The 14,604-nt window shown below is 39.4% G+C and overlaps 2 protein-coding genes across 2 annotated transcripts in view; one reads left to right on the top strand and one right to left on the bottom strand.

Moving 5' to 3' along the window:
- The window catches only part of Atad5 (ATPase family AAA domain containing 5), a 45,809-nt gene extending 36,372 nt beyond the window's left edge, over positions 1–9,437 (bottom strand). Inside the window, exons 1-4 of the mRNA XM_010642369.2 lie at positions 8,953–9,437; positions 2,212–4,118; positions 1,302–1,398; positions 35–199 (exon numbers count right to left, since the gene is read on the bottom strand). Coding sequence (XP_010640671.1) covers positions 35–199; positions 1,302–1,398; positions 2,212–4,118; positions 8,953–9,012 — 2,229 coding nt within the window. The 5' untranslated portion in view covers positions 9,013–9,437. The remainder of the gene's footprint in view (positions 1–34; positions 200–1,301; positions 1,399–2,211; positions 4,119–8,952) is intronic.
- Crlf3 (cytokine receptor like factor 3) overlaps positions 9,071–14,604 on the top strand; it is a 55,078-nt gene continuing 49,544 nt past the window's right edge. Inside the window, exons 1-2 of the mRNA XM_033763092.1 lie at positions 9,071–9,113; positions 9,311–9,429. Of these exons, the coding sequence (XP_033618983.1) occupies positions 9,071–9,113; positions 9,311–9,429 (162 nt within the window). The remainder of the gene's footprint in view (positions 9,114–9,310; positions 9,430–14,604) is intronic.

The following is a 14,604-nucleotide window of genomic DNA, read 5'->3' as shown; positions in this document are numbered from 1 at the left end:
CAGATGGAATACTTATAACAGTTGTAATACTTACATCCGCTTCTGAAGATTTCTCCCTTTCTCGAAGAGCCTGATGCCTAGAGGAACGCCTTAAAGGTAAGGCTATTTCTTCATTAGCCTTTGACCTACTGATGTGTAAGGCTTTTGCTTTCTCAATCAGTTGCTTGGCTTTTGAAATATTTTTTGAAGTATTGTTGGCCTAGACAAAAATTTGAAATATTAACTTAGTTCAGAGCTAGTATTTTCCATTTAATAATAAAAAAGAAATATATAATAGAAAAAATGTAATTGCAAACACATTAAACAATCATCATAGAAATGGTTACTCCAACCTTATCAGGAATCTTAAGTTAAAATGTAGGTAATAATTAGTTGGCCTTTCTTATTTGCAAGTGTCCTGATGAATATAGTGGTACTTTGGATCATGATTTTAATTCATTCCACAATTCTGGAAAAAATGGCTACATCTGTGTTCATCACCCAATGCAGAATTCACAAACAAAAATGAAATTTTGCCAAATGTTTCTGCTTGTGAACCAAATTGCTCACAAACAAAGGCATTCATGAACTGAGGTACCATTATACATATTACATCTATCCAAAATACCCAGAAAGATGTTTGTTGTATTCTCCCACTATCTTCACGATTTTAGTTACCAAAATCTGGTAAAGTACTTCCCAAATACAATTACTCACCCTACCATATGTAAGCTCTTGGTTGGATGCTATAAAGAAAAAATTATAAAACACAGACTTTGGCCTCAAGAACTTACATATGATAGGGAAAAAAGAACAGACTTTGGTCCCAAAGGACTTAGAAGAAAGTAAAATTAGATACTGCTGGGTATAGTGGTACACACTTGTAATTCTACCATTTAGAATGAGGCAGGACAATTACCAGCGAGTTCCAGGGTATCCTAAACTGTGTTATGAGTTCAAGTCCAGCTTAAACTACATAGTAAGACCATCTCAAAAAGAATAAATAAATAAGATACAGGCAGTGCCATTAGATAATATACATTATCATCGTCTATACCACTGTGTATATATTCTTACACAATATATATCATAGGATCATATGTACATATAGAAGGAAAGACACGCAAGGAGAACAAAACATAAGAAATAAAACACAAAGTCTCACTAAGTTTGGCCTCCAATTTGTGATTGTGATCCAACTGCCTCAGCCTCTGAATAGTTGAGATTATAGATGTGCACTACCTCAAACTTGAGATCCTGCCTCACTACCTCAGAGTGCTACAATTATAGGCATGTGCCAGTGCACCCAGCTTTTTAATTACCTTTCTGGTCTGAGAAGTAAAGTCTCCATCAGTTGCTTTAGACTTCTTAGATCTTTTCTTAGATTTTTTGGGAGTGCTAATTCTGGTAAATTTCATTCTGAAAAAGATATTTTGAAACATTTTCATTATAATATAAAATAATTAAATATAGAAATGAACCATTAACAGCTCCAATTTCTGGACTTAATTAGGAGGAGAAATTCAGTTTGATTCAAAAGTAAGCCAAACTTTATTGTTTATTTCCTTCTTTAAAAATAACAAACCTTACAGGAAAACTAAAATCATTCTTATTTTAGCCAGAACCAATATGCAAGTATATACTTTATCATATATGGGTCAGTTTACCCAAGAAATGACACTGTGGATTTTTTTTTTTTTTTTTTGGTACCAGGGATCAAACTTGGGCCCTTGCACTTGCAAAGCAGGTGGCAGAGCCACTGAGCTAAATCCCCGGCCCTGGAATTCATTTTTAATTTCATATATGATAAATACACAGAATTTATACTTGAAGGCTATTTCTCTAGGGATTATCAATTGTGATGAATAAGAGTTTAGAAGTCATCTAAAACAAAACTACAACTTTTATGAAATTGTCAATGACTTCAAATATGAAAAACAAGATTTTTGAGGGAGAAAGGGACAAGAAAAAAAGTGAAAATAGAAGAAAAAAATGGAAACAAAGCTTTTGTGCTTTTGTACATGGAAGGTGTGAAGGGAGCAGTGGGATAAAATTAAGTTTAAAAAAGAAAATTAGAAAAAAAGAAAAACAAGATTTTGAAATCCTATTCCTTTTCTTACAAATCAGCTGTGTTCCAGAAAAAATAATGTTCTCCAATGAGTGAAAAATTTTCCTTCCCAACTAATAATACATGCAGAATATTAGAACATTAGAACAGAAACAAAACTTTACCTAATAGGGCTCTCTGAATCGAAGGGTACTGTTATCAATTCTGCCGTGTACAGGCCATGTTTTTCTGATACAATGGGAGTGGAAGCCTTGACTGGACTATTGTCCTGTACATCTTCAGAATCGGTACCTTGAAAGGACACTGCAGTAGGTGTGCTGCTACATCTCGCAGATCTTCTGGTTGATTTGGGAGTGGAAACACTTACCAATCTGTCTGCAGGCTCAGCTTTAGAGTGCATACAATTATCACCTTTAAATGACATGCTGGTTTTTCTTAATGGTTTATTGTTACACAGAGAAGAAATTTTTAAAGGTTCATCATTTGCTTCACAAAAACTTTCACTGCTAAGTAATGTACTGCTTTTGAAAATTTTTGAATTCTTTTGCCTTAAACACATTCTAAGCCTATTTGGATTTTGTTTATCTTTTAAAGAAAGAGGTTTTTTTTGGTTTTGAGTATTTTCCTCTTTGGTCTCACCTGGAAAAGTACCCGTACCTAATGTTTTCTTACCCCTTTTCTTCACTTTTTTACTTTTCTTCTTAGAAAAACTTTCTTTATCAGTGTATGATTGTGAGCTGCCATTATTTGAAACCATTTGGATATCAGGATTTCCCATGATTTTTCTAGAATTATTATCACTTCCTTCCTCATTTAAAGATTTTTCATTGTGGTCTTTCTGCTTATCCAAAGGCTTTTTTACTGCATTCTTAAGTACATCTGCTGCAGGCTGCCTAAATGCTTTCATAAACTGCTGTCTTTCTTCTAGGGTACATTTTGGTTTCACAGCCTCAGAACTTCCAGCTTCCAACACTGCCAATTCTAATTCTTCCTCTTCTATAACAACATTAGATTTTCTTTTCTGAGTTGTCTGTTCATTTTCAGGATCAGACAGGCTACTTTCCAGCTCAAAATGCTTTTGCTTCAAGAAAATTGAGGCTATTTTCCCTGCCTTTTTTGGGGGGATGGGGTGAACTTGTGCAAGAACTGTGACTGTCTTCAAATGTGCCTGTGATATTTCACAGCTTTCTGATTCATTTATATAACGACTTTTGACTATTTCTTCAATATTTTGTGAAGGAACACAAATTGACATTGTAGAGTCTGGTATTTGTTCCACTTTATTTTCCTTGTGACTTTTTAAAAACTCTTCATATGAAATAGTTATTGTACCATCATTTAAATGGGCTGTTTCAGTTACATGATCACTAAAGTTTGTATCATTTGTAGTATTCTTGAATTCATCAGTTAGGGAAGAGCTTCTCTGTTTACTCTTGTTACTATCTTTTTTAAGCAGATTTAGTTCTTCTGCCAGGGGTAAACATTCAGTGAGGGCTATTATATCCCTCTGTTTCCTTTTTCTGGACTTTCTGTAATCATTTTCTGCAGTACCTTCTGGAGGACTTACTTTCTTGGAATTTTTTTGGGAGGTCATCATATGTGACTGTTTTTTGGTATCTTGGATATTTTCTGCATGAACCTCTATACGTTTTTTGTAATGTAAAACAGAAATACTACTTTCCACAACATCATTATTTAAACTAGAGTCATCTTCGCTATCATCACTATTAATTTCAATTGGAGATTCATTCTCAGTTTTAATATTATTTAGTTGATGAGATAAATTAACCCTCTTTCCCTTCTTCTTAATCTCTGTACTTGAGAACCATCCCAAAGGTTTCTTACAGTCACTGGTACTATTAGCAGGATACAGTGCAGAAGACTTTATCTTGCCCTCTTTCACTGATGGTACCTTCTCATTTGTGGGGGAAGTCTTTCTAAAATAATCCAAAATATTACTGGATTTTGGTGGAGAAAAAACCCTGTCTCCAGTCTTCTCTATTGGTGATAAATATTTTGTAATTGTTTTACAGGAAGGTCTGTCGTCATCTTTCCTTCGTTTTTTGCATGGCTAGCAATTTAAAAGAAGAAAAACAAGGCATTTATATCAAGGAAATAATATAAAATACAAATTTTAAGCATTAATCTAAAATAATATAAAATACAAATTTTAAACATTAATCTAAGACTAGATTTAAAAAAAGGGAGGTGTCATGCTTGCTTTGGCAGCACATATTCTAAAAAAAAAAAGGGAGGTGCCTTTTGGTGAAAAACATGATATACTAGAAAAAAAATGAGGTCAAGTATGGTAGTGCATGCCTATAATACCAGCATTCTGGGAGTCTGAGGCAGGAGGATGGAAAGTTCAATTCTAGCCTGGGCAGCTTAGTGAGATCTTATCTTAAAATAAAAAAAGAGCTCAGATGTAGCCCAGTATAAAGGCCATGGGTTCAATCCCCAGTACTGCAAGCAAGCAAGCCATAAAGCAATAAAATGAGCTCTAAAGTTAAACTCAGTGCTGGGAAAGCAACTTAGTGGTAGAGCACTTTCCTAGCATGTTTGAGTTTCCGGGTTCAATCCCTAGCACTGCAAAAGAAAAATAAATGAAAGTTAAACCTATATGCAGGTTTCAAAGTCACATCAAATTTTACACACAATACACATATATAATTTTACACTTTAATGTACACACATACACACACATATATTACACACAATACACATATATAATTTTACACTTTAATGTACACACACACACACACACACACACACACACATATATTATACTTTAACAAAAAGTTTATAGGCTGGGGATTTAGCTCAGTGGTTCTGCCGCCTGCCTCACAAGCACCAAGTCCCCAGTTTGATCCTGGCCCTCCCCGCAAAAAAGTTATTATATAGTGAAATAAAATCAAGACCACTTGGGCCGAGGATTTAGCTCAGTGGTGCCGCTGCCTGCCTTGCAAGCACAAGGTCCTGAGTTTGATCCCCGGTACAAAAAAACAAGACTACTATATTTACAATAAAATTTATTAATTTCTCTTGGCCTCTATTTACCATCTTTGAATAACACCAACCACTTCAGAGAATTTGTATTTAAATATATAAAAATCTATAAAAATACATAAAATCTGACACATGGTAGGAACCCTACAAATATCAATTCCATCAATTTCCTTTTTTTTTGTTCTGGGGATTGAACCAGGGCTCCATGCTTGCTCTTCCACTGAGCTATATCCCCAGCCCTTTTATTTTGAGACAGAGTCTTGCTAAATTGCCCAGGCTAGCCTCAAACTTGCAATCCCCCTGTTTCAGCACTCACTTAGAGCAACTAGGAATACATGAATATACCAGTGGGCATGATTGTTTTGAGACAAGTGTCTCACTACATCTCCCAGGCCATAAACTTGTGATCCTCCTGTCTCAGTCTCTTGAGTAACTGAGATCACAGGTGCCACTGTCCTCAGCCCATTTTACCTTTCTAGTTAAAAATAAAAATATCATTGTAACTATTTCTAAAAAAGACAGACATTTAGAGAACAAGTCTAGGGCCTCAAAATTTGCTAAATCATGTGGAAATTATGGTAAAAGAACACCAAAATAACATTTGCCACTAAAATATGTACTGCCTACCTTCTGAACTGGCTATTACCCTCAAAGTATCAAGGTGATTGTAATGCTACACAGTCATATTTTTGTTGGTCATAAATCAGTATCTTGCAGTCAACAATGATCACTGTACCCAAGCAAGTTGAGCAGAGGTTGTAGTGAGCCCAGGCATGGCTGAGAAGGACCAGGTCAGGCAATGGCTACTAGGAGTAGAGCACACGTCTCAAGATAGAAAATCACAAACCGGATACTAGTAGGAAAAACTTAAATTTTAATATAGCCAGAAAAATTAACCAACTTCCTGAAGCAGAAAGGAATCTACTTGAACCCTGTTGCAATCTTCTTGTTTCAGCCTCTGAGAGTGCTGGAATTACAGGCATGTGCCACCATACCTTGCTCTTCCAGAGGAATTTGAATGTGATGCAGGTTTGCATATAGTTGTAGGTTTACCCATGGCTGTGATCCTGTTTTGGGCAGTGCATATATCTACATATTTTACAAAGGTTTTATAAGTTTACTTTCAAATAAAGGTGATCTGAATTTGGAAATGTGTACCTTAACATAGGATAAATTCACTGGTCTTGTTTTTGATGGTTTGTACCCTGGTTTCCTGACATACCTGTGAATGGTGGCCTAGTAGCCAGGTATAAGTTAACCTTGCTACCAAAGGGAACAACCTGCCAGGTTGAAATTTATAAGCTTGTCTTTAGAAAAATGTCATTTTCCATTTTACTTTAGGCTGCGTTTGTGGCATACCTTAATTCTAGAAAATATAAACTACTTAAAAAGCCCCTTCAGTTATACCTGAACCTGGCCTAGAAAAATAGAAAACATTTATCACTTTACTGGTTAGAAAAAGCTCTATCTCCCCCACCATTTTTTTTGGTGTGGTGATGGGGATAGAATACAGGCCTTGCATATATACCTCCATCAGTTTTTAACTTCAGTTCATTTGTTAGAATAAATATGCCCAGAATAACAAAGACCTTTTCGTTCTTCTTGTTTGTTTGTTCTTTGAGACAGGGTTTTGCTATGTAGTCCAGGCTGACTTTAAACTTACTATGTAGGCTACATTGGCCTTGAACTCCCAGCAATCCTCCACTTCACACTCCCAAGTCCTAGGATTACAGGTGTGTGTGCCTTCATGCCTGGCTCAATGACTTGGGCTGGAGATTTACCTCAGTGTTCCACTGCCTACCTCACAAGCTCAAGGTCCAGAGTTCGATCCCCGGGGCCGGGGATTTAGCTCAGTGGTTCGGTGGCCTGCCTTGCAAGCTCAGGGACCTGAGTTCAATCCCCAGGTACCAAGACAAAACAGAATTCGATCCCCAGTACCATAAATAAATAAGTGGGGTTTTTTGTTTGTTTTTTGTACTGGGGATTAAACTCAGGTCCTTGCACTTGTAAGGCAGTTGGTGGAACCACTGAACTAAATCCATGGCCCATAAATGTATTTTGTATTACAAAGCTATTGTGATTGCCTGGCACAGTGGTGCACACCTGTAATCCCAGCCCTTGGGAGGCAGAGGCAGGAGTATCACCTAGTTTTAGGCCAGTTATATAGTGAGTTCAAGGCCAGCCTGAATGAGACTCTATCTCAAAAAACACAAAAAAACAAAAACAAAAAAAGCCCTGGCATGTTGGCTTGCCTTTTCAAGATCCTTTTAATACAAGCGATACCCAAGTAAACAGATAAATTCAAGACTTGTTGTTAAATGACCAATCGGTGTATAAAGACAACACGAGAATAACATGTGCACTTGATAACAGCCATGGTTATGTCTAAAATGAATCTTCAAATGTACTTAATGCACCTGTGCAAAATCAAACATCTGAATTTTGGTGCCTGCAATTTTTCATCACTTTTGTGTAGACCATCATTCTTAACTATTGTCATTTTTATTGCCATTCCTGTCTTGTAAGTCTTCAATTAACACTCGATTTTGGGCTGGGGATTTAGTTCAGTGGCACCACAGCTGACTCGAAAGCTCAAGGTCCTAAGTTCAATCCCCAGTATAAAAAAACAAAAACCAAAAAAAATTTTATTTAATGAAAACTTCTTGAAGCCTAGCCTACAAAAGGTCATGACTTGTATGCAGAATTCATGGGATACAAATCACTGAAAGGGTTGGGGATTTAGCTCAGTGCTGCTGCAGCCTCACAAGAGCAAGGTTCTGAGTTCGATTCCCAGTACAAAAAAAAATCACTGACAACCATGTTGCCAGTGCACTAGGAGCAGGCCACATGCTCAAGAAGTGCTCATTTAAGGTGAGGTTTATTACTGGACATGAGAGATTGGGGCCAATGGTTCTACAGGAAATAGAGTCGCAAGAAATGAAGGCTAGAATTCAGGGTTTAGAGAGTTATGACGATGTTCCAGAAGCTGCATGACTGTATTTGACATAAATATAATTTGAATTTGGACATGAAAAAAATAAGACACCCCCTGAAAATAAGCCCTATTGTATCTTTTTGGACCAAAAATTAATATGAGACTAAAAACTAAAAGGCTGGGGACGTGGCTCAGTGTGAAGGTGATTGATTCAATTTCCAATACCAGGAAAAAAAATTAGACAAAGTTACTTTACTCCAAAAAATAAGAAAATCTGCATTTAAGTGGACACACATTTTAGCTCACTTCAAGGATACCCAGACATCAAGGAGAACGCTACCTAAATTGAAAAGGTGTAAAAATACAGGACAGTATAGCTTCAGATGCTAACCCACTACTTCAAAGACTAGAATATCACAATGAGAGCTTAGTCATAGAAACTTGATAAATATAGAACATCAGCACCACTCCACGACTCCTAACTGCAGTATATTAAGCTCTGAAGTCATGAGAAATTTGTTTCCTTATTAAATAATTTGATTCATGTAGTGATATTCTAAATAGAATTAATTCCTAGGACAAGCAGATGTGTGGACTACTCGAAATGAAGAACCTTTTCAACGCTAAAGTTCTATGAATCCGCATCAGGCACCCACAACTTTGACTATGGTTCTTCGTGACATGTCAGAAGCCCAAAACATCACATTTCATTTCAGAATCTGAGTACTGGCTGTGTTTTCTTCAGTCCTGATTTACCAAGATTCCGCAAACATCTCACACTCCCAATGTTTGTCAGGATTTAGAACGACTCTAAGAAATGACACCTTCGGGCAATGGAACTACACAATGACGTAACTATGAGACCTCACCACGTCCCTCTTTTCCCTTCCAGAGGATCCTTTTCCGCCCACCCCACAATTCTCCAACAGACCCAGGAAGGAACCTGACAGATACTCGCTCTCACCTCAATCTCATAGTCTTTCACGGGAGGGGGAGCAGCCGCCATGGCCAGGATCCCCACCATGCTCACTGCTTCCCAGAATCGCAGCTCCTAGGACCGTGAGAGGTCCAGCACAGCCAGTATGAAGGCCATTGAGGCGGCCCGCTCCTTGCAGGAGGCCACAGGCTAGGGCTTAGGCTCCCCCGCGTTAACCCGCGCCAAGTGAGAAGGGACGCTGGGCCCAGCACCGAAAAGCCAAACGCGGAAAGAGGCAGTGAGAAAGCGCGGGCAGCGAGGCACCTGGGAGGTAGCCGGCGAATACAGGGTCCCCAAGCAGGAGCTCCAGGCTGAGGGCTCCGGACTAGGGCCTGGGCGGGGATAGCAGACAGAACACAGACTGGACCGCGGGGCTTCGGAGGGAGTTCTTGTCAATTGGGTTTTCGCGCCGTCCTGAGCTCAGAGGGCGGAGCTTACGACTGCTTTGTGGAGGCTGCGCGGACGGTGAGTCTGAAGGGCCAAAATACATCGCCTGGTGACTTTCAAGAGGCGGGACTAATTGCATCACAGTTTTAAAACAACCGGGAATTTGGAGATTCAAATTTCCGTCCCAGAGCCAGTTTCAGTGTGATTTGACTAAGGCCAGTTACTGAAAAACGTCTAATTTTGGTCTTTTCTTTCTTCTCCCCAGCTATAGACATTATTACCAACGTTTTCTTTCTTTCCTTTTCTCTTTTTTTCTCCCCTTTGGACAGGGTCTTATTATAGCCCAGGCTACTCTGGATTTCCTGATTCTCCTGCCGCACTTCCTGAGTGCTAGGAGTACAGGCACGAGCCACCATGCCTTGTTCTGTTGGTACCCGGGATCGAACTCGTAACTTGCACCTGCAAGGCAGGCGGCGGCACCACTGAGCTGAATCCCCGGCCCTATTTGCTAAGGCTTTTTTAAAAGACTTCTGTGTATCCATAGAAAACTCATTAGTTTGTTTTTATTTACATGAATGGTAACACTAAGTATCATTCAGCAATTTGATACTTTTTTACTCAATATTGTTTTCAAGAGCCATTCATTATATATGTTGATAATATTAATTCCCTTTTCTCAGCATTACATCAAGTATGCACATTTATTTACCCATTTCCTTAGCATTTAGATTGTCTCCCAATTTTCTGCTACTTAATGAGTAGACATTGAATAATCTTGTCCATGTTTCCTTGAACACGTATAATGTTTCTCTAGGATACACAAGGAAAAAGTACAGGGCTATTGGATATATCTCCAGTGGTTTTTCTGGGGGGTGGGTGGGTACCAGGGATGGAAATTGGGTCATTGTGCTTGTTAGGCAGGCAGCAGCCCCACTGAGCTAAATCTCTGGCCCTCTAGTGGTTTTTATTCTTTTGAATTACAAACCATTTAAATTGCATTGAGTTAAGCATGTATACTGAATTTATTTATTTATTTATTTATTTTTTGGTACCAGGGATTGAACTTGGGTCCTTGCTCTTGCAAGGCAGGCCACCGAACCGCTGAGCTAAATCCCCGGCCCTATACTGAATTTATTTTTAGTGTTGTTGTTGTTGTTATTAGTTTTGTCTTTGTTTTTTATTTTTTGAGATAGGGTTTTGCTATGTAGTTCAGGCTGGCCTTGAACCCACTATATAACCCAGGCTGGCCCCAAACTCATGGAAATCCTCCTGCCTCAACCTTCTAAGTACTGCAAGTACAAGGATGTACCACCAGACCTGGCTTTATTTTTAGATATATGGTGTTTTGTGTAACTCTTATTTAGGAGCACATGGCATTTGTTAATTTTTTTTTTTTTTAATGACAGGGTCTCATTATGTGGTTCAGGCTGGACTTGAAATCTCTATGCAGCCCAGGTTGGCCTCAAACTCAAAGCAATCCTCCTGTTTCAGACTCCCAATTGCTGGGATTACAGGCATGCGCCACCACACCTGGCCATCTGTCAATTTTTTTTGGTACCAGGGATTGAACTCAGGTTCTTGTGCTTTTGAGGCAGGCAGCAGCACCACTGAGCTAAATCCCGGGAGACTCTGTCAATTTTTTTTTTTTGAGACAGGGTCTCACTACGTAGTTGAGACTGACCTGGAACTCACTATGTAGCCCAGGCTAGTCTCAAAATCACAGTGATACTCCCGCATCAGCCTCCCGAGGGCTGGGATTACAGGTGTGTGCCACCATGCCTGGCCAATGATTTAACTTTCTTATAATAATACCCTCTATACTTCTCCTCCAACCCTATGTTAGTCACTTTTTCATTGCTGACAAAATACTTGACGCATACAACTTAAATAAGAAAACTTTAATTTTGGCTCACAGTTTCAGAGGCTTCAGTCCAGGTGGGCTGGTGGAAATAACACGACAGAAGGGCACAGAGGAGCAAAGCTGTTCCCTTCATGGTGGCAGGAAGCAGAGACAGGGAAAGATCTCGAGAGGAAAGGACCAGGGGCTAGGTACAGTCCCCAAGGTGGTCCCCACATGACACACCCAGACACACGCAGACACACCCAGAACTCTGCTTTCCTAGGTATCTCTAAAACTATTATGTTGACAATGAATTATTAACCATCACATCTACCCCTCGTCAACTTGACACTCAGACATGTCTGACTCCTTAAACCGTATTTAATTTCAAAATAGAAATAATAACAAGGCCAGGGAGTTAGCTCAGTGGTTTCGCCACCTGCCTGCCAAGATCAAGGACCAGAGTTCAATATCCGGTGACCGCCAAAAAGTTCTAATTTTTCCTGACATATGTAACTGTCCTACACACAAATGGAAATGCCTTGATTCCTCCCTCCCAAGTCCCAGGATTGCTGAAAAGTCCAATTTATTTGTTTGTTTGTTTGAGACAGGGTCTTGCAGGCTGACCTTGAACTCGCTGTGTAGCCCATGCTGACCTCAAACTCCCAGCGATCTTCCTGCCTTAGCCTCTCATGTGTTGGGATTACAGGTGTGCACAATGATACCCAGCTACCCCTGTAAAAAAAATTTTTGTGTTTTTTGCTACTGGATACTGGAGATCAAACTTTGGACCTTGTGCTTGTGAGGCAGGTGACGGCACCACTGAGCTAAATCCCTGGCCTACCCCTATAAAATTTTAAAAGTTAGTTATGTGCTCCCAAGATACAATGGCAAATTCCCTAGGATGAATGTTATCATCATATATATCTAAAATACCAATAGTAGGCCAGGGATTTAGCTCAGTGGTTCTATCACCTGCCTCACAAGCACAAAGTCCAGAGTTTGGTCCCCAGTACCAAAAATAATTAAATACCAATAGAGGTTTTGCTAAAAAGAAGAAAAAGAAGATACAATAGTACAGCCAGCTGAGATGGTGCACACCTGTAATCCCAGCACTTGGGAGGCTGAGGCAGGATGATCACCTCAAGTTGGAGGCCAGCCTAGACTACGTAGTGAGTTCAAAGTCGGCCTGCACTAAAGAGATCCTGTCTCAAAAAATAAAAAATAAAAAATGAATAAAAAAACAATTAAAAAAAAAGGTAAAATGACAGAGGGTAAATAGCTATTCCTGTTCCATACTTTTTTTTTTTTTTTTTTTTTAAGCCAGGGATCAAACTCTGGACCTTGCATTTGTGAGGCAGGCAGCAGAACTACTGAGCTAAATCCCTGGCTCTTGGTATTCCTGTCCCAAAAAGGAGAAAAAGGAAATAGAAAGGGATCTGACAAAAATGAGACCAGAGCCCAGCAGGGCACACATTAACTCCTGCAGCGAATGACCAGTATCCAGGGCACCAAGTAGCTTGACATAGCTCCAAAGGGCAGGGGCAGCCTCCACAGTCTATCTACTGGGCTGACTGTGATCACTGCTTGCAGCTTTCCTCAGCAGATGCTCCACGTATGAGGCATTTCCAAATTCCTCGAGTCTCCATTGCAGCTTTGGCCTCACTCCCCAGCTTCCTGCATCCCCTCTTGGGGCTCTTGACAAAGATTTCAAACCTGCTGCACACTGCCCAGTTTTCCAGGCCTTCCTCTGAAATCATCTTTAAACTCAGTCTCCCTCACAGACCCAGAACATGGACAAAATACCAAGAAGTTCTTTGCCAAAATGTAATATACACAGCCTCTAGTCTAATTCCAATAGAATCCTTGTTCCCATCTGAAAGCTCATGAGCACAATCTTGACTGTCCCCATTCCTAGCAGCATTCTGATCTTCTGAGATCCCACAGGAATCACCCATCAACCAAAGCTTACAGCATTCAAGACTGTTTTTTTTTTTAGCATTCAAGACTATCTACAGCCTGCTTCTCCAAACTTTTCCAAATTATTCCTGCAAATCAGTTTGAAAGGGTTGTAAACCAGATGATCAGATATAGTCACTGCATTCCCCATACTCCCAGTATCTATTTTCTGTATTAGTCTCTTTTCCATTATAAAATACCTACATACACATCTTAAAGAAGAAAATGTTTATTTTTGCTCAGGGTTTCAGAGATTTCAGTCCATGGGAAGCTGGCCCCAAGGAGAAATATCTTGGCAGGAGAATATAGTAGTGCAAATTTGCTCACTTCATGGCAGCCAGAAAGCAGAGAGGCAGTGAAAGAGACTGAAGGGAAGGGACTAGATACAGTCCCCAAGGTCACACAACCATGACTACTAAGATACCCACAGAAGTGTGCACTTGGTGCTCACCTGTAATCCCAGCACTCGGGAAGCTGAGGCAGAAGGAACGCCATGAGTTTGTCAGCTGGGCTACAGAGAGAGTTCAAGGCCAGCCTGAACTACAAAGTGAGACCTTGTCTTGAAGAACAAACAAATAAAGGTGCTGGGGATTTAGCTCAGTGGCACTGCGCATCCCTTTCAAGCACAAGGTCTTGAGTTCCATCCCCAGTACCAAAAAAAAAAAAAAAAGGAGAGAGATTAACCATTATCACAAACCCTTTCAATAGATTAATTAATAAGGAAATTGTGCTACAGACACAAAAAAGTAACATATGCAATGAAGATGAGTCTCAAAATTTTTATCATGCGTGCAAAAGACAGGTGAAAAAGGAGTACATGCTGTATTTTATTCATGTAAAATTCTACAAAACACCAATTTCAGTATTGATACTTGGTCTGTAAAAGGTTTTCCCTCACTGGCATAGGGGCTATGGGCTTGGAAGATCTAATTCAAATTTTAACTAAGCCTCTTTATTTTAGTCCCATTCTTCTAATCACCTTCTGAGGTCTTTATCCCCATCCATTTGTCCCTTCATCCATCCATTCCATAAATACCACTGAGTGCTTGTTAACTGCTGGTTGTCAACAAAGAAACTCTAAACAAAGCAGACAAAAATCCTTGACTTGTTGTTTATACTCTAGTTAGAAAGGACATTAATAAAGATAATAAGTAAAATATATGGCATGATAGGTAGAGAAAAATAGGAGAAAATAATGCAGGTATTTGCATAAGAAAAGGAATATCAAAAGACAGACTGCAATTTTAAAAAAATTTTTAAACTTTTTTGGTACCAGGAATCAAACTGAGGACCTTGTGCTTGTGAGGCAGGTGGTAGAATGCCTGGACTAAATCCCCAGCCCAGGCTGCAATTTTTAGAAGTGGCTAAGGAGGGCTGGGGATTTAGCTCAGCGGTTCCGCCGCCTGCCTTGGACCCGACTTCAATCCCCCGTACCTAAAAAAAAAAAAAAAAAA

Source organism: Fukomys damarensis, unplaced genomic scaffold (genome assembly GCF_012274545.1).
Source record: "Fukomys damarensis isolate Sample0158 unplaced genomic scaffold, DMR_v1.0_HiC HiC_scaffold_13, whole genome shotgun sequence".
NCBI lineage: Eukaryota > Metazoa > Chordata > Mammalia > Rodentia > Bathyergidae > Fukomys > Fukomys damarensis.
This window is presented reverse-complemented; position numbering and strand designations above follow the sequence as displayed.